This window comes from Canis aureus, chromosome 9, assembly GCF_053574225.1.
Source record: "Canis aureus isolate CA01 chromosome 9, VMU_Caureus_v.1.0, whole genome shotgun sequence".
Lineage (NCBI taxonomy): Eukaryota > Metazoa > Chordata > Mammalia > Carnivora > Canidae > Canis > Canis aureus.
In genome coordinates, this window is record NC_135619.1 from 43,231,632 (window position 1) to 43,250,175 (window position 18,544).

The following is an 18,544-nucleotide window of genomic DNA, read 5'->3' on the forward strand; positions in this document are numbered from 1 at the left end:
TTGTAGGGCAGCCTGGGTGGCTCAGGGGTTTAGCGCCGCCTTCAGCCCAGGGCGTGATCCTGGAGACCCAGGATGGAGTCTCACAACGAGCTCCCTGCATGGAGCCTGCTTCTCCCTCTGCCTGTGTCTCTGCCTCTCTCTCTCTCCTCTCTGTGTATTCTCATGAATAAATAAATAAAATCTTAAAAAAATAATAAGATTGTAGGCTACCTGGGTGGCTCAGTCGGTTAAGCATCTGCCTTTGGCTCAGGTCGTGATCTTGGGGTCCTGGGATTATGTCCCACATCAGGCTCCCTGCTCAGTTGGGAGCCCACTTCTCCCTCTCCCTCTGCTGTTTCCCTTGCTTGTGCTCTCTGGCTCCCTCTCTCTTTGTCAAATAAATAAATAAAATATTTAAAAAGAATAAAAAATAAAAATAAGATTGTTTCCTGGGCTTGTCTTCCTTACATGGTCTCTAACAGAAAGGCCAAGAAAAAAGATTTTAAAAGCAAGCCTGATTTTAGTTGACTCTTGGAATAGAGTAGCTGAGACTCTGTGTTATCATAAAAAATTAGTGCACTTTTTTCTTTTTCTTTTTTCTTTTTTTGATATTTGGCTCTCTAATTATAAGCTTGGTTATCCTATTTTCTTAACAGGTAGGGATTGATGTGAATTAATTGCCAAGACTTAGTACTGATGTAATTTGGTAAAAACATTCATTATTTTTTCTAATTTATTAAAAGATATAGAGATTAGCTTTTATTCCCACTGGTTAAAGAATGGCTTGCTTACTATGATGTGAAAGCATAACTGAGCCAATTTTTATATTTCAAAGAACTCTCACCTCCAAATTAGACCTAATGTAGTTTTTACCTGTATACAGTGAAATGAAATGTAGTGCTGTTTGTCAATGAGTATGTGTAGGTTTAATGTTAAAGCCATGCAGAGCATATTGGATTTCCTTTTTTTCCTTCAATAGGCATTTGCCTGTAAACTGCTTATTTATCCCACTATACTACATCTCCAGAAAGAGTACTGCTATTTAAAGTTGAGGCTTACAGGATCCCTGGGTGGCTCAGCGGTTTGGTGCCTGCCTTTAGCCCAGGGCGCGATCCTGGACTCCCGGGATCGAGTCCTGTGTCGGGCTCCCGGCATGGAGCCTGCTTCTCCCTCTGCCTGTGTCTCTGCCTCTCTCTCTCTCTCTCTCTCTCTCTCTCTCTCTATCATGGATAAATAAATAAATAAATCTTTAAAAAAAAAAAAGGTTGAGGCTTATAACAGGTTTTGAGATCGCTCATATTTGATAGGCAGAAAAAAGCAAATAACCAATAACCATATTTGGATATGATGAAACCTATGAGGTATAAAAAATAATCATCATGATGAGAGTGATGGGGCAGAGGCTTATAAAACTGAGGAACTAAAAAAAAAAAAAAAAAAACCGAGAAACTGGGTGGCTTAATCCATTAAGCATCTGTCTCTTGGTTTTGCCTTAGGTCATGATCTCATGGATCCTGAGATTGAGCTCTCTGTGGGCTCCACCCTCAGCAGGGAGTCTGCTTGAGGATTCTCTCCTTTTCCCCTCCCCCCTGCTCACACATCTGCACACACTGTCTCTCAAATAAATTAAAAAAAAAAAAAAATATATATATATATATATATATATATAAAAACCCTGAGGGCAGCCCCGGTGGCGCAGCGGTTTAGTGCCGCCTGCAGCCCAGGGCATGATCCTGGAGACCCTGGATCGAGTCCCACATCAGGCTCTCTGTATGATGCCTGCTTCTCTCTCTGCCTGTGTTTCTGCTTCTCTCTCTTTGTCTCTATCAATAAATAAATAAAATCTTTAAGAAAAATAAAAAATAAAAAATAAAATAAATAGACCCTGAGAAACTAATTTAAATAAACTTCCAGCAGAGCCCTGTAGCACCATTATAGTCTAAGACTTCTCATGTGTTTCCATGATCAACTCACACAATTTCTTATGGGTAGTGACATTTCCCCTAATAAAAGTAAAACTTTAGGGATCCCTGGGTGGCTCAGCGGTTTAGCACCTGCCTTCAGCCCAGGGCGTGATCCTGGAGTCCTGGGGTCGAGTCCCACGTTGGGCTTTCTGCATGGACCCTGCTTCTCCCTCTGCCTGTGTCTCTGCCTCTCTCTCTCTCTGTGTCTCTCAGGAATAAATAAATAAAATCTTTTTTAAAAAATGTAAAACGTTATAAAAATACTGTAGGCTACCTAAAAATCCATAGGGGCCTCAGTTTTATAATCTGAAAAAACTTAAAAGTTGAACCTCTATCCATTGTGTAAGACTATAAGTTAATTTCTTTTTTATTTTTAAGATTTTATTTATTTGTTCATGAGAGACACAGAGAGGCAGAGACATAGGCAGAGGGAGAAGCAGGCTCCATGTGTGACTCAGTCCCAGGACTCCAGGATCACAAACTGAGCCAAAGGCAGATGCTCAACCAGTGAGCCACCCAGGCATCCCTTTAAATAATTTTCTATGATAGTAAATAAGACTTTAGTTTTTCCTGTGTGGTGTTATTGGTTTTTTATTAAATGGTTTAGCAACTAGTTAAGAGCCAGGAATAACAGAGAATTAAGACTATGCCATGTACTCCTAGGTAAATCACAATTTTTAAAGGCTAGCTTCATTATCTCCTAAATGAGTTCTCACTGATCAAACAAGAGTCCTGTAAGGCACTGGGTATTGGATCATTTTTCTGACTGGCCGTCAGTACCATGTCACCCACACCCAATAGTTACTTTCTCTTAGTTGTAGAACTATTCATAGGCACTCTTCATATACAAGGTAAAAGCTCTAAAACAACTCTGAGGCATTGTAGTGTAAATAGCAATGCCTAGTCTGTTCAGCTTTCTACAACAAAAATAACAAAGACTGTGTAGTTTATAAACAACAGAAACTTATTTCTCATAGTTCTGGAGCCAGGAAGTCCAAGATCTAGTCCATATTTGGTATCTGGTAAGGACCTGCTTTCTTGTTCATGGACAGCACTTTCTCACTGTGTTCTCACATGGCGGAAGGGGTTAGGGAGTTCTGTGGGGTCTTTTATAAGAGCACTAATCCCATTCATAAGGGTTCCGCCCTCATGACTTAAGCACCTCCCAAAGATCCAAATTTGGCCCGTAGCCTGTTTTTATGAATAAAGTTTTATTGGAAAACAGGCACATGCATTCATTTACATATTGTCTATGGCAGCTTTCCTGCTACAAAAGCAACAGAGGCCCACAAAGCCTGAAATATGTATTATCTGGTTCTTTACAGAAAAATGTTTGCTGAACCTTGGTTTGGACCATTGTTTAAGACTTATGTCAGAACTTTCCTCTATCTTTTATTCCAACCACTCAGAGTGTTTATGTATGAAGAGATCATTTAAGTGGGGGAAGGAAATGACAGAGAGAACAAAGATGTAGTATTCAAATACTGGCACCAACTTATTTCTCTCCCTTATATTAATTTACCTATTTCTTTGCTGTGGGTTTCCATTTCCCCCAATGTCTGTAGCACTTTGCATTGGGAAATAAATGCAGCTGACTGGCATGGGAAAAACCAGCATGTTTTTCTCAACAGTGGAAATTTACTGAAGGAATGAATCTTGGATGTTAGGAACTAATTGTTGAATTTCACAGTCTTAATAGAAAATAAAGGAAGAGAACTAGCATCAGTGTGAGCACCAATCTTTATGAAGAATTTGGTTCTCTTCTTATGACTCTGTGTAATCCTATGATGAAGTACAAATAAGTTAGACCTCCAAATGTTGTTTGTCTATAGGTCTATAATGACGGATCTATACTACCTCAGTCAAACAGATGGAGCAGGTGATTGGCGGGAAAAAGAGGCCAAAGATCTGACAGACCTGGTCCAGCGGAGAATAACATACCTTCAGGTAAGAAAATTAGGTAAAGAAGTAAACCTGAGTGAGAAAAGAAGGAAAATCATATAAGCATATAAGAGATGTTGGTTTTTAGTCTTTCTAGCCCTTGTTTTTTTAAAGTATTTACTCATTTTATGTATTTATTCAGAAAGATGCTATGTTATATCTCCAGTACAATACAAAGACGGCTAAAACAAAGTCCCTGCCTTAAAGGAGCTACTGCTTACATATACACACACACACACTACCATGCAAAGTAGAAAGTGGTATTTTATGTGCGACATACAGGTGAAATGTTCATTGGAGGAAGAAGATGTCAGGGATAGCTTTGTGGAAAAGCTATTTGAATTGAGCTAAAAAGGATGATTAGGTAGGATTTAGACACATAGAAATGGAAAAGAGTATACTAGCTGGAGCATATGATATGAATAATAGTCCATAGCCGGGAAAGTGCAGGACAGGAACCCATTGAGTAATGGAATATTTTAATTTGTCTGGAGTTTTGGGTTGTATGAATAGGTGGGGTATAAAATAAGCTAGAAAAGGTAGGTTTGGGAGCCAAATTGCAGGGTTCTTTGGGTGCCGGTTAAGCTTTATGTTGCATAAGCAGCAAGTGGTTGCTGAGAGAATTTGTTGCAAAAACATCATTTTAACAATAAACAGCCTCAAGTCCTAGGCCCTTTTAAATGTATTCTCTTCATTTTTTGTGTTTTCTTCTCTTATTAATATGCATACCTAATCTTAACTATTTCTAATAACAGAAGTGGTTTACTTTTTAAATTTTGGATTTTTGCTTAATATGCTTTTCTCCATTTTGGAATTACAACCCACTTTTGAAAAATTTTTACATCTAAGAGTGGCATGATGAGGGTGTTGCTATTAATTCGAAAGTATTATTTTGGCTGAACTGGAATAGTATAGAAAGAGACTAGAGGCAAGGAGACCATTTAGGAGGTGAGGACCACCCTGCAGATGAGAAATATGGAGGTGTGTGTCAATTTGAATTGGAAATGAAGAGACAAAATTGAGAGAGACTGGGAAGGTATGATTGATAGGCCCTTCCAAGTGGCTGAGAGAGCTGAAGTGACTGGGATGATGGGCGCATTGTTATCTGACAGGGAACTTAAAGAATAGTCTTGGGGTAAACAATGAATTAGTAAGTAACTTCAAAATGCTTGAAGTTGGAACCATGCCCATCCATTTCTAATACTATGGATGGTATACTTTCTGTGTACAGTCACTCTGCTTTCCTTCTAAGGTTGAAGTGCCTTGTAAAAGCAAAATAATAGCCAGTGACCTAATTCTCTATATTTCAAGGTGCACGTTTTCCTAAACTTACATAGGAAAAAAATAGAAAATCAAGTGTTTAAAGAGATCATTAAAAACCAAACTGATCTTGGCATGCTGTCTTGGTCTCATACTCCCATGACCATTTATCAGGGGTGTCTGCAGAATGAGAAACACTTGCCTCCTGTAGGGAAGAGGTAATTATCTCCTATCAACCAGAACTTCATTCAATGAACTATAAACAGCTGGTGGTGCAGAACTATCATCCTCATTTAAAATGGAAATAACTATAGTTTCTGAGTTTCTTCCATTTCCACATATTCATTAGATTTTATTCAACAAAAGTTATATTTAAACTATGATTTGGTCGTAGTTGAGCTCTGCATACTGTAACAAGTACCTGCCACCTGCTTTAGTTTATTTTTTCTCCTTGTCCAAGTGCTTTTACTTGTAGTGCAAATCTGATCCTCTATGTGCTGATTTCTGTGGTTCTATATTAGAGAATTTCACTTGTAAATCATGCTAATGATTTCAAACCATGTTGGCTTTATTAATCTTTTAGAGTAGAGCAAAACAGCATTTCAGTTGGACCTTACTTTCACTTTCAAATATTGCCATTTAACAGATGCTTACTTTCATGCTTTTCTTGAAGGAGATGAGGAAAATCTCAGTAGGAAAAAACATATTTCAGAAAAATATTTTTCTTTAATTATTTAATGTATTCATGATCATTTTTTCCATCTAGTCCAAAAGCTCTTTGAATTCAGGAACTATATTTTTAACATATTATTTGTTAGAGATTAACAATGCCAGTCACTTGCACTTTTCCTTCTTTGGCTACAGGTAAATAAGAGTCCTTTCTCCCACTCCAACAAAATTAAGCACTTATGTTAGTAAAGAATGCTTTCTCTGACTGGAACTTTTATTCCCAGTTTAGAAAAGCACAGCAGCTACTTTAAAAAGAATGATTTGACTGGTTCAACTAAATGAATTAGAGAGTTTAATCAGATGAGGTCAGCTATTTATACATATTTTTTAAGTGATTACATTTTTTTCTTGTTATAACTTTTCTTGGCATTCAAATGTACTGGTGTTCCCAAACCATTGCTTTAAGTGAAATACTATTGTAAAAAGGCTATTTAAGCAACTTAAATCCCAAAAGACATCAACAGGCTTAGAAACTGAGTACTATACTAGAAAATAAATATGTAAAGGACGATAATAGCTTCTTGGTCTTTTGGCTAGAATCAAGTGTAAAGGAGGATAAAGAAAAAAATCTTTGACCTTGGGCAGCCCGGCTGGCGGTTTAGCGCTGCCTTTGGCCCAGGGTGTGATCCTGGAGACCTAGGATCGAGTCCCGTGTCCGACTCCCTGCATGGAGCCTCCTTCTCCCTCTGCCTGTGTCTCTGCCTCTCTCTCTCTCTTTGTGTCTCTCATGAATAAATAAATAAAATATTTTTTAAAAAAAACCTTGACCTTTGATACCTGTATTCTACATAAAAATAAGTAGTTTACATAACTTAATAGAGAATTTACAAGATTCTTTTTATTTGGCCTATCAGGCAGCAGTTATATAAAGAATGATAATAATTTATAGCTAACAAGGAAATAATAGGGAAAAGGTACAATAAGAGAGGGGATCCCTGGGTGGCTCAGTGGTTTAGCGCCTGCCTTCAGCCCAGGGCGTGATCCTGGAGTCCCAGGATCGAGTCCCACGTCGGGCTCCCTGCATGGAGCCTGCTTCTCCCTCTGCCTATGTCTGTGCCTCTCTCTCTCTCTCTCTCTCTCTCCTGAATAAATAAAAAATCTTAAAAAAAAAAAAGGTGCAATAAGAGAAAATGTTTTTAATAGTTCAAATCTGTTTGGGAGATTTTAGTCATACCTTATTGTATTCCTAATAAATAATTCAGATGATTTTATAATTTACTTCAGTGATTGGTCCGGACAGTTGAAATCATTTTAAGCTTTACTAGATTTTTACTCATTTTGATGAAATTTAGTATCAGTTCTCATTATTACTAGTAAGCATTATTTTATTTTTATTTAAATTTGCCAACATGTAGTATAACACCCAGTGCTCATCTCGTCAATGCCCTCCTTAATGTCTGTCACCAGTTACCTATTCCCCCATCCACCTCCTCCATCTATATATATATATATACACACATACCACATCTTCTTTATCCATTCATCTGTTGAAGGACATCATGGCTCCTTCCACAGTTTGTCTGTTGTGGACATTGCTGCTATGAACATTGGGGTGCAGGTGTCCCATCATTTCATGACATCTGTATCTTTGGGGTAAATACCCAGTAGTGCAATTGCTGGTTCATAGGGTAGCTCTATTTTTAACTTCTTGAGGAACCTCCACACTGTTTTCCAGAGTGGCTGTAGCAGCTTGCATTCCCACCAACAGTGCATGAGGGTTTCCCTTTCTCCACATCTCCAACATCAGCAACATTTGTTGTTTCCTGTCTTGTTAATTTTAGCCATTCTCGCCGATGTAAAGTGGTATCTCGTGGTGGTTTTGATTTGTATTTCCGTGATGCCAAGTGATGTGGAGCATTTTTTCATATGCTTGTTGGCCATGGGTAGGTCGTCTTTAGAGAAATGTCTGTTCATGTCTTCTGCCCATTGCTTGACTAGATTGTTTGTTTTTTGGGTGTTGAGTTTGATAAGTTCTTTATAGATCTTGGATACTAGCCCTTTATCTGATATGTCATCTGCAAATATCTTCTCCCATTCTGTAGGTTGTCTTTTAGTTCTGTTGACTGTTTTCTTTGCTGTGCAGAAGCTTTTTATCTTGATGAAGTCTCAGTAGTTAATTATTGCTTTTGTTTCCCTTGCCTTCATAGATGTGTCTTGCAAGAAGTTGCTGTGGCCAACTTCAACAAGGTTGCTGCTTGTGTTCTCCTTTGTGATTTTGATGGATCCTTGTCTCACATTTAGCTCTTTCAACCATTTTGAGTTTATCTTTGTGTATGGTGTGAGAGAACGGTCCAGTTTCACTCTTCTGCATGTGGCTGTCCAATTTTCCCAACACCAGTTGTTGAAGAGACTGTCTTTTTTTCCATTGGATATTCTTTCCTGCTTTGTTGAAGATGAGTTGACCATAGAGTTGAGGCTCCATTTCTGAGTTCTCTATTCTGTTCCATTGATCTGTGTGTCTGTTTTTGTGCCAATACCATACTGTCTTGATGATCACAGCTTTGTAATACAACTTGAAGTCAAGCATTGTGATGCCTCCAGCTTGGGTTTTCTTATTCAACACTCCTCTGGCTCTTTGGGGTCTTTTCTGGTTCCATACAAATCTTAGGATTATTTATTCCAACTCTGTGAAGAAAGACCATGGTATTTTGATAGGGATTGCAGTGAATGTATAAATTGCTCTGGGTAGCATGGACATTTTCACAATATTTATTCTTCCAGTCCATGAGCATGCAATGTTCTTCCATCTCTTTATATCTTCCTGAATTTCTTTCATAAGTGTTCTAGTTTTTAGAGTACAGATCCTTTACCTCTTTGGTTAGGTTTATTCCTAGGTGTCTTATGGTTTTGGGTGCAATTGTAAAATTTTCTAAACTCTGATTTATTTAAAGTGTAATACAAAACCTGGTCAAAGAAACAACCTGCATTAAGCCTTTATCTTAATCAATAATAGGTTTCAGTTTAAATCTAAGCCTTTTTGCAATTCCAACCCATTGACATTCATTATGTCCCATGAAAATGCTGCTTGACTTAGTCACGTAGTTCAGTCAAGTTTAGTCTCCATTTTAGATTTTCATTCATTAATTTTATATCTTGGTTTTACTTAGGAGAAGCCATTTCACAAAAGATACTAGAAAATAAAAAAATACTTATGGCAACTAGACTTCATTGGGACAAAGTTCTATGGTTGTCTTAGTTAAAATTATTTTCTCTTTAGAGCTGAAGGGCTTATGGTGTAGTATAAAAAGACTAAACTGACTAAAAGATTATAATAATCTTATTGAGCAACCTTGAATATGCTGTTAGGCTCTAGTAGAATGGAGCAAGTAATTCTCTTAAGGTGTTTGTCTTCTATATGTTTACCTAAAATGTTCTTTATCCATAAAGTAACCATGTAATATTGGGTTGGTTTAAGTACCATTTTGTGGGGGTCTTTACAAGTGTGCTGTGTAATGATAACAAATTGAGAAAGTGCTGTTTTTTGTATTTTGAAATCTAGTTTCTGATATCAATTCCAGGCTCATTTTAAAAACTATACATTGCTGATATTGTCATTATGAGTCCACATTTTGCCATAATATAAGTCATTTTTCTAGACTTTTGAATGACATGGAAGAGATTCTATTTTCATTACTGTTATTAGAATTTACTTTGTGGCTTCTAATTAGCTCATATTAAATTCTAGTCTGGTTATATTAAACACACTGAATGATAGAGATCACAATGCCTTTGTTTCTTAACTTGTTTGAAACAGTTTGAATTCACAGTGGTGAGTGCTACTAGTTATGGCATATAGCTTATGGCAAAAAGCATTTCCCAGTTTAACTTGAAATTAAAGTTAATTTAATTTCTGGTTCAGGTTGATTTTTTTTCTACCTAGACCCAAAGTTGACTATTTAAGTAATATTGAGCCCATTTTCAGTGGACTCTAAGTAAAGCATATAAAAAGTAACAAAGATGTCCTTTTTTTAGGGATTTGTTTATGTTGTGAATAGGACTTTTACTGGAAATCAGTAGGGTGATAATTTTCCTTTTTTTCATAGAATAGTAAAAGATGTGCAAATAGAAAACAAGTATTCTACTTCTTAAATGACGATAGACATTTGTTTTTTCCATTCAAATATAACAGACTGGCTAGAGAAATAGTAATTTCTCTTTTCCTGTATGGATTCCAGCAACTGTAGATGGTCTATAAAATGGAAAGTGGCCAGGTCATACTAGGAATGCATTGTTGGGGCTATTAAACATGTATTTCAGATTTTGAAGAAACCCTAACTCCCAACACAAAATGTAGACACATTTGTCTTTGACAAAACAAATTCTTTAAAATAGATTTAATGCGGGGCACCGGGTGGCTCAGTGGTTAGGTGTCTGCCTTTGGCCCAGGGCGTGATCCCGGGGTCCTGGGATCAAGTCCAACATCAGGCTCCCCACGGGGAGCCTGCTTCTCCCTCTGCTTATATCTCTGCCTCTCTCTGTGTGTCTCTCATGAATAAATAAATAGAAATATAAAATAAAATAAATAAAATAGATTTAAGGCGAGGGGCCCTGGTGGCTCAGTTGGTTAAGCGTCTGCCTTCAGCTCAGGTCATGTTCCCAGGGTCCTGGGATCGAGCCCTGCATCGGGCTCCCTGCTCTTCCCTTGGCTATTCTCCCTACTTGTGCTCTTCCCTTTCTCTCTCTCTCTCTCTCTCTCTCTCTCTCTCTCAAATAAATAAAATAAATAAAGTTAGAATATAACTATAAATTTTATTTGTCTGCTGGTGTACTGAACATGAGATCAAACCCATCATCAGGTATTCTCAGAGTTGTAAAATGTGTTCTACTGAGTGATTCAGGTAACACTTGTATTTCTGACCAACAAGGATGAAAACTAAAAATAAAGTCAGAGGTACTAATATTTATAACTCATTAGGCAAAGTCATTAGCTTAGCTGTATTAAGATGTTAATTAAATATATAAAACGACTGGAGTAGGTAGAAACTTTCACAACCTTTCCTTGTTTGAAAGAAATTATTAGTTTTAAAGAGATCAAATGGAGAAAAGTAGACAGTTTCTTAGATCTAAGACTTAAGAATATACTGAGAAGGAGAATATCTTTCCCAAGAACAAGAATATAAACAGGTTTGATGAGGGAGGAACAAGAAGTGGTAAGTAGATACAACATCAAGAATAGCTTTCATAAAATGAAAGAGGGGAATTGTTATACTAAAAGTCGATGGACAAAGGTGGTGATGAGAAAAAATGAAAATTTATTAAAGTTAGTTTTCTAAGCATTATTAAAAACCACACTATCTTGAATTCTTACAGATTTTACAGAGTCCTTGCATATGGGAGCATAGGTCTGATTGAATTGTTTGTTTATTCAGTAAGTATTTGGATGTACTAGACATTAGGTATGTTGCTGAGGATTTAGGATGGTGAACAAACAGATAGGGTATGTTGTCTGCTCTTGGAAAGCTTAAAGTTTAGTAACATTCTCAGAGTATCTCTGAATTAATTATCCTCAGATATACACACTTGCACACACACACATTGTTTTTTTAATTCCCATTGTTTTGTTTTGTTTTGTTTTGAGGTTTATGTTTCTGTCTCATTATTTGGATCTTTTTATTAATTCACCTATTACACTAATTTTGCTACAGGCTTTTTTATTATCCCTTAAATATTTTTTATTATGGAAAATTTCAACATACATAACAATGAGAGACTCGTGAACCCCTATGTACGCCTTATCCAGCTTTAATAATTATGAATTCATGCTCAGTTTGTTTCATCTATACTGCCACCAGTCCTTACCATCTCCAGGATCATTTTGAAGCAAATCCCAGATATTTATCATTTTATTTATAAATGTTTCAGAATAAATTTCTAAAAGTTTAAGATACTTTTCCAAAACATAACCACGTACTATTACTCCACCTAGCATACTAAGAATAGTTCTTTAATATAATCAAATAACCAGTCATCGATCAAATTTCTCTGATTGCCAAGCACATTTTAATGTGCTAATCAAAAATTGATTATCTGGGGAGGAATTCCAAGAAATGGCAGAGTGGGAAGCACCAAGAATCTGTCTCCTCACCTAGACATCAGTTGCACTGCAGAAACTATGTAATATAACTATTTTGGAACTCTGGAGTCAGTTGAAGGCTTATAACTTCCAGGGGAAATCTTCAACTATAAATTGCAGTTAAGTTTGGTTAATTTCCTCTCTTAGTTCCACAGCAGCTACCCACCCCATACTCCCAGCCTCATGACAGACAGCTGTTATGTGTTCCTAGAATGCAAGGATGGTTCAACATATGAAAATTGATCACTATAATATGCTGCATCATCAAAATAAAGCAAAAAACCCATTTGACCATCTTGATTGCTGCAGAAATAAATGTTCAACAAAATCCAGTACTTTTTCATGATAAAAAGACTGAACAAAATAGGAACAGAAGGAAATGACCTCAACATATAAAAGCTTGATTTTTTTGTATATTGATATTGTATCCTACAACTTTATTAAACTCATACATTAATTCTAGTAGCATTTTTGTAGATTCCATCAGGTTTACCACATAAATTACCATGTCATACCAAAATAGACACATTTATTTAGTCATTTTCAATTTGGATGCCATTTTTGCAGTATTCTCTTAAAAGCCACTTATCTTAATTAAATAGTGTAACTTAATATTAGCATAACAATATAGTGAATCACAAATTTAGTTCCTTCTTTTAAAATCTTTGCCAAAGTCTGATTTGGGATTTTAGGTTTTCTTAACAAGAGTTTAAAAACATTTTGAAGGGGATCCCTGGATGGCTTAGCAGTTGAGCATCTGTCTTTGGCTCAGGGCATGATCCCGTGGTCTTGGGATTGAGTTCCACATTGGGCTCCCTGCATGGAGCCTGTTTCTCCCTCTGCCTGTGTCTCTGCCTCTCTCTCTCTCTGTGTCTCTCATGAATAAATAAATAAAATCTTAAAAAAACAAAACAAAACATTTTGAGATGTCCAGTGGTTATGGAGGAATTTTTTAAATTCCTAGCAGTGTAGTCAGCACAACTATTCCAGCACTCTGTTGTTGTTGTTGCTGTTGTTGTTTTTTAAATATTTATTTGAGAGAGAAAGAGAGAGATTATGAGCAGGAGAGGCAGAGGGAGAGAGAGAGAATCTGAAGCATGTGCATTGAGCGTGGATTCTGATGCAGAGCTCCATCTCACAACCATGGTGGGATCTTGACCTGAGCTGAAACCAATAATTAGTCACTTAACTGACTACACCACCCAGGCACCCCAGCATTTTGTTGTTTTTAAGTTTACATATTTCTTATATATTCATATCTTCTTAATTATCGATAAGAAAGGCATTTTTGTGTGTGTGTTTAACTTCTGTTTATTTTTTCTGCCAAGTTTTTTTTAATGCCAGTTAGTTAACATATGGTATAATATTAGTTTAAGAAAGGCTTTTTTAAAACATCATTCCTGGGATCCCTGGGTGGCGCAGCGGTTTGGCGCCTGCCTTTGGCTCAGGGCGCGATCCTGGAGACCCGGGATCGAATCCCACATCGGGCTCCCGGTGCATGGAGCCTGCTTCTCCCTCTGCCTGTGTCTCTGCCTCTCTCTGTCTCTCTCTCTCTCTCTCTGTGAGACTATCATAAATAAATAAAAATTTTTAAAAAAATAAATAAATAAATAAAATAAAATAAAATAAAATAAAATAAAATAAAATAAAACATCATTCCTTAGTAGAAGTATATAAGAGAATGCATGTGAGGTTCTTAACATCTATTACCTAGAAAAAAATAAGCAACTGACAACATTCTGGGTGCTACTCCCCTACCTAATATTTTATCCTCTTTACTTTTTTTTGAATATGTTGGACTTAAATTAAATTTTATTTAATATAGGTCTATCAACCTAACATCTACTTGTTTTGAATGTTACTCAGTTTCTGTTTCTGGAAATATGACTCTTTTTTTCCTAAGAAATGGCAAATTTCACAATAATTTGACTCTGCCTTAGGTTACAATATACACAGTGTTATAGAAACAATTTTCCAAATCTTAAAGCAGGTCTGGTTTCCACATAGGAATACTGTTACATTTGGTGATTTTGATCTTGATTACGAAGTCCCAGGCCAGGAGTTCATTTTCCAGAATCCTATTCTCAATTTTAGCAAGGCAAAAATACTGAGGAGTAGCAAAGCTCCCATGAAAGGAAGAAGGAGGGTACTGACGAGAGGTGGATTCAGATCTAGGGGCTGGACCTGAAATCTCTACAGTTTTTGGCACTCTTCTTTTATAAAAAGGAATACAAATACAGAATTAAATATTAAAGTAAATAGTTACAGTCAAGTCTCATTATTTGTATCATTATGTTCTATAAAGTCACCATAAACACTGAATTAGTGAACCACAGCTCTTGGGTTCCTGGAAATCTAGTCACACCTTTTTTGCCAACCAATTAATATATAACCTTATGCTATGTGTGTTTCCATTTAAAAACATTTTATATAATATCATTGACTCATTAACATTGAGTTCATAGCTTAAAGCACTGCAAGGCATACTTGAATGAAGCTTATGTAACACATATTTTTTCAGTAAAGCATATCACAGCTTTCCTGTGCTTAGGAACACTAGACATCACTTCAACACTATGTTTAGGGGTCATTTTTAAACAGTAAAGTTGTCAACAAATGCACAAAAATGCAAAAAGCATTGTATAGACTGCAAAAAGAATGCTTGTTTGTAGTATGACAGCTAAAACCAGAAGGCAAAATGCTACCTTGTTTGACCTCAGCTGAGAACTGTGTGCTTCAGGCAGCTCATATTTTCACTATATTGTATGTGTCCACAAGTGACCCTGAGAGCACCTCAAGTATTGATTTTGCAGTTGCAAGTAAATTTTAGCTAGTAGGCAAATTTGCAAATATGGAACCTATGAATAGTGAGATTTGGTTATTTATAATGAAAAAAAAAGAAATACCAACAAATTACAAATTTTACAAAGTTGACAAATACCATAACACAATACTCCAGAAAAATTGAAAGTTTTATTATTGCCTGACACTCTGTAATACCGTTTCTTAGCTTCATGCTCTTTATGATTTATAGGATATCCTGTACAGTGAATTTACAGTGATTTTGTAATATTTTCTATGAAGAGAACAGAAAAATTCAATCAGATCTTTCTCTAACATTGTTGATAAAATTGTTTTTTAATTACTGATATTTGTGATGCACAAAATTTGCAACTTTACATATACATATCTCATGTTTGTAGTACTTCTATAAGCTTGTGCCATATAAAGGAAATTCTATTGCATGTGATTATCAAAAAAGGAACAAAGAATAATACATATAATTATTTAACTACATTTTACATTATATACACTACATTTTTTAGGATATTAATGACAGAAGAGAACTGTGTTGACTAGGCATTATTGAGAACTAACTCCCAATTCTCTGATTACCTGACACTTCCCATGCTAGGTGCCAGGGGTCCCATTGACATTGTAGTACATCCCTTTGCCCTGTATCTATTTATATCACAAAAATAACTGCACAAAAGTAATCCTGAACCACATAAATACATCCCTATAGATCTAAACTAAATGAATCCCCACCTTAATTTTCCCATAACAGGAACCAGAAATGCTGAAGGCCACTTCATTGCCACCCAATATTGACACCAATAGTGGAAAAGTGAGATGGAAGGGAATTCTAAGTGGGACAAGACAGCTATCTTAACTCATTGTGATCAAATTTTGCATTTTTTAGCAAAAACACATGACCAGGTAAACACATTACGTATACCTCCTCCTCCCAGGGCCTTTGAAAGGACCTGTTCAAATGAGGGTCCCTTCAGCTTACGTTTTAGTAAACACACTCTGCTCCTAAGGAAGCCTTTGTCACTGAACTAAGAGGGAATCTAACATCCCTTAGACATAAGATTACCTAAGAACCACTGTAATTAAGAAGCCTGAAATAGAAAAAGACATATGGCAAATTTAGATGAAAAGTAATAGATGCTGACTGTTTAAGATTGAGTGGGTTCTGTCTCAAGTACATAGATAACAAAGAAAGACTAGGTTGCCTCCAGTTAAAATTGTACTTTATTTATAAAGCAGCTTTCTGACTAGGACTTTCACTGTCTTTCCCTAGAGTATGCAGTACTTTCTCAAATTGACCAGCCTGCAATTGATTATTAGCTGCTATTCAGTAAATGTCCACAGCCTTTTTGTACGACCCCATACTCTAGGTGTAAGTCCTGGTTACTGTAGACAATAATAGTATCTGCTCAGTAAGCCTCACTGCTCACTCTTACTGTGCTCACACTCCTTAATTGCTTAACTCAGGACAGAGTACTGACTAAGAATCTAAGATCAAATAAGTCTCTGATGTGACTCAGTGATAAGTTATAAAAGCATATAAATATAGCATTAAAATATATAGATATGCTCTGATGCTAGAAAATGACGCATGCTCTCATATTGCTTATGGTACTGTAGTAGTGATTCTAAAATGTGCTTAGATGTTCTGTATGAATGCCATCATATGTTTGACCTACCTAAACCAAAAAGGCCAGTTGTGATCAATATTTATCAGGGGGTGGTGTGTGTGATTTGCACAGCTCATATCACTTCAAAAACCCACCTGAGAAAGGTTATTAGTGATTCTGTTTTTTTCTGTGGAAAATTTAGGCATTCAAAGTCATTACATTGGTTTTATACTGGGTTCAGGGTTTGGATCAATCATTTTGAAAATAGATGATAAAACATCCAAGTAGCCCAAGGTCTCATTAAAGTCCTTTAATTGGAAGGTGAAAGAGGGGATATTTCTTTAAAATCTTCTGCTACATTAAAGGAAGCTGTGAGCATGGATAATGTCTGTAAGCTTCTATACACTTCCCTTCTATACACTTTCTGTATTACTCAGTAGCAGGCAAAACTCTTACAAGGCAGGTGTTGTTATATTCAGCATGTAGGAGAATAAATTGAGGCATAGAGAAGTTTGTATAACTTGCCTAGTAAATAACAGAGGGAAGAAGCAGAATCTTAACTCCAAGTTGTTATATTTACCATTAACAAGTGCTTTGAGGAATGAGTATTTTGATTTTTATTTTATTTTCCTGGTGCTTTGTTGAAGGAGACTAACTGAATATAAGCTTTAGGGCTGCTTTTAATATTGTCTGGTGAAGCCACATCCTCTTTTGCATCTGTCCATCATTAGCAATATAGGACCTTGCCACAGAAACCTTAAAACAGACTCCTCATGTATCTAGTTAATAGAGGAAAGTGATATGTAACTTTTAAATAACTAAATGAGTAGAAACACAAAATGTAAAGTTTCTAGAAGTGGCCTTTGCCTATATATATTGTTTCCAACTCTTAAGATGATTTCTTTGTCATTAGAAAAGATTATGAATTGTGAAAACACATAGAAATTTGTAAAAGTCATTAGAGAATATGAACTTTTTTTCAGTAATGAACAAATCTGAAGAAAAAAGATACGGTAATATTATGATATGGAAATCTAGGGGAAATATGTTTAAAAAGTGATTGTCTTTGTAATCATGACAGTAGTCATAAGAAGTGATTTTCTTTCTTTGAATTATAAAAAGTTTAACTTTAATGGTGGTAAAGTATAGAATGATGTGCTAAGTAGATTAAAATTTAGATAGAGGTGTGAATAGAAAGCTTGGTTTTTCACAGAAGAAATGTTAAACATATTCTGACTTCCCCATTAAGTCAGATCTATCAAACATCTTTCTTTCCAGGTGGTAAGAAATGAATATTACTTGTTCCTATCTAGTTTTCGGTGTTGTTCAATACACTGTAGAGGTATCCTTCAAATATATCTATAGATGAGGTCAATGTCCTCTTCAGAAAGAGGAGTCAAGATTTTAGCAGCTGAGACATTAGGAAAATACTATTAGTCGTGTAAGTAGAAAGTAATGTGGGCGTTGGATCCTAGATTTATTGAAGAGCTAAATCTATGTATCTCACTAATGGTAAGGTCTCAGAAGTTTTATCAAATCAGAATGCAAAACAGAAAAAGACATAGGTTCCAATGTTCTTAGAGAACATGTATTCTTACCCATCCTGTCTAATATTGTCCTTCCTTTTGCCACCCTGTTTTTACAGATTTTATTGACCTAAACCAGAGGTTAGCAAACTATCACTCTCAGGGCAAACCCAGCTCAGCTGTTTTTGTAAATAAAGTTTTATTAGAATAAAGCCATGCATATTTGTCTAAATATTGTCTATGACTGCTTTCAGGCCACAATGACAAAGTTAAGTAATTGTGACAGAATATGAATTTATGGCCTGAAAAGTCAGAGATACTTACTGTACGGCCCTTTACAGGAAAAGTTTGTTAATCCTGGGCTAGACGTTGATAGAAATAATTCTTAAATATTTTTGCCTTTTATTTTCCTTTGCTTCCTCCTCCTGTTCCTTCAGCTGTATATAAGCTCTTATCTGTATTTGAGATACCAGCTTTCTGAGCATATGCCTTTGCCCCTTGCTGAAGTTCCTATCCTAATAGGTTATTTTTTACATTTATGGGTGAGTTGAGATTTACTGGTTAGATCATGGAACTAGATATGAAGCATATGTAGGTTCTCAAGAATATACTCTGCTCTGTTACAGACTTTGGCCATATTTACTTTAA

General features: G+C 36.1%; 1 protein-coding gene across 12 annotated transcripts in view; it reads left to right on the top strand.

Moving 5' to 3' along the window:
- FUT8 (fucosyltransferase 8) overlaps window positions 1–18,544 on the top strand; it is a 301,575-nt gene that overhangs the window by 206,404 nt on the left and 76,627 nt on the right. For all 12 annotated transcript variants that reach the window (XM_077909653.1, XM_077909648.1, XM_077909645.1 and 9 more), the window contains one exon: window positions 3,776–3,890. In XM_077909653.1, the coding sequence (XP_077765779.1) occupies window positions 3,776–3,890 (115 nt within the window). The remainder of the gene's footprint in view (window positions 1–3,775; window positions 3,891–18,544) is intronic.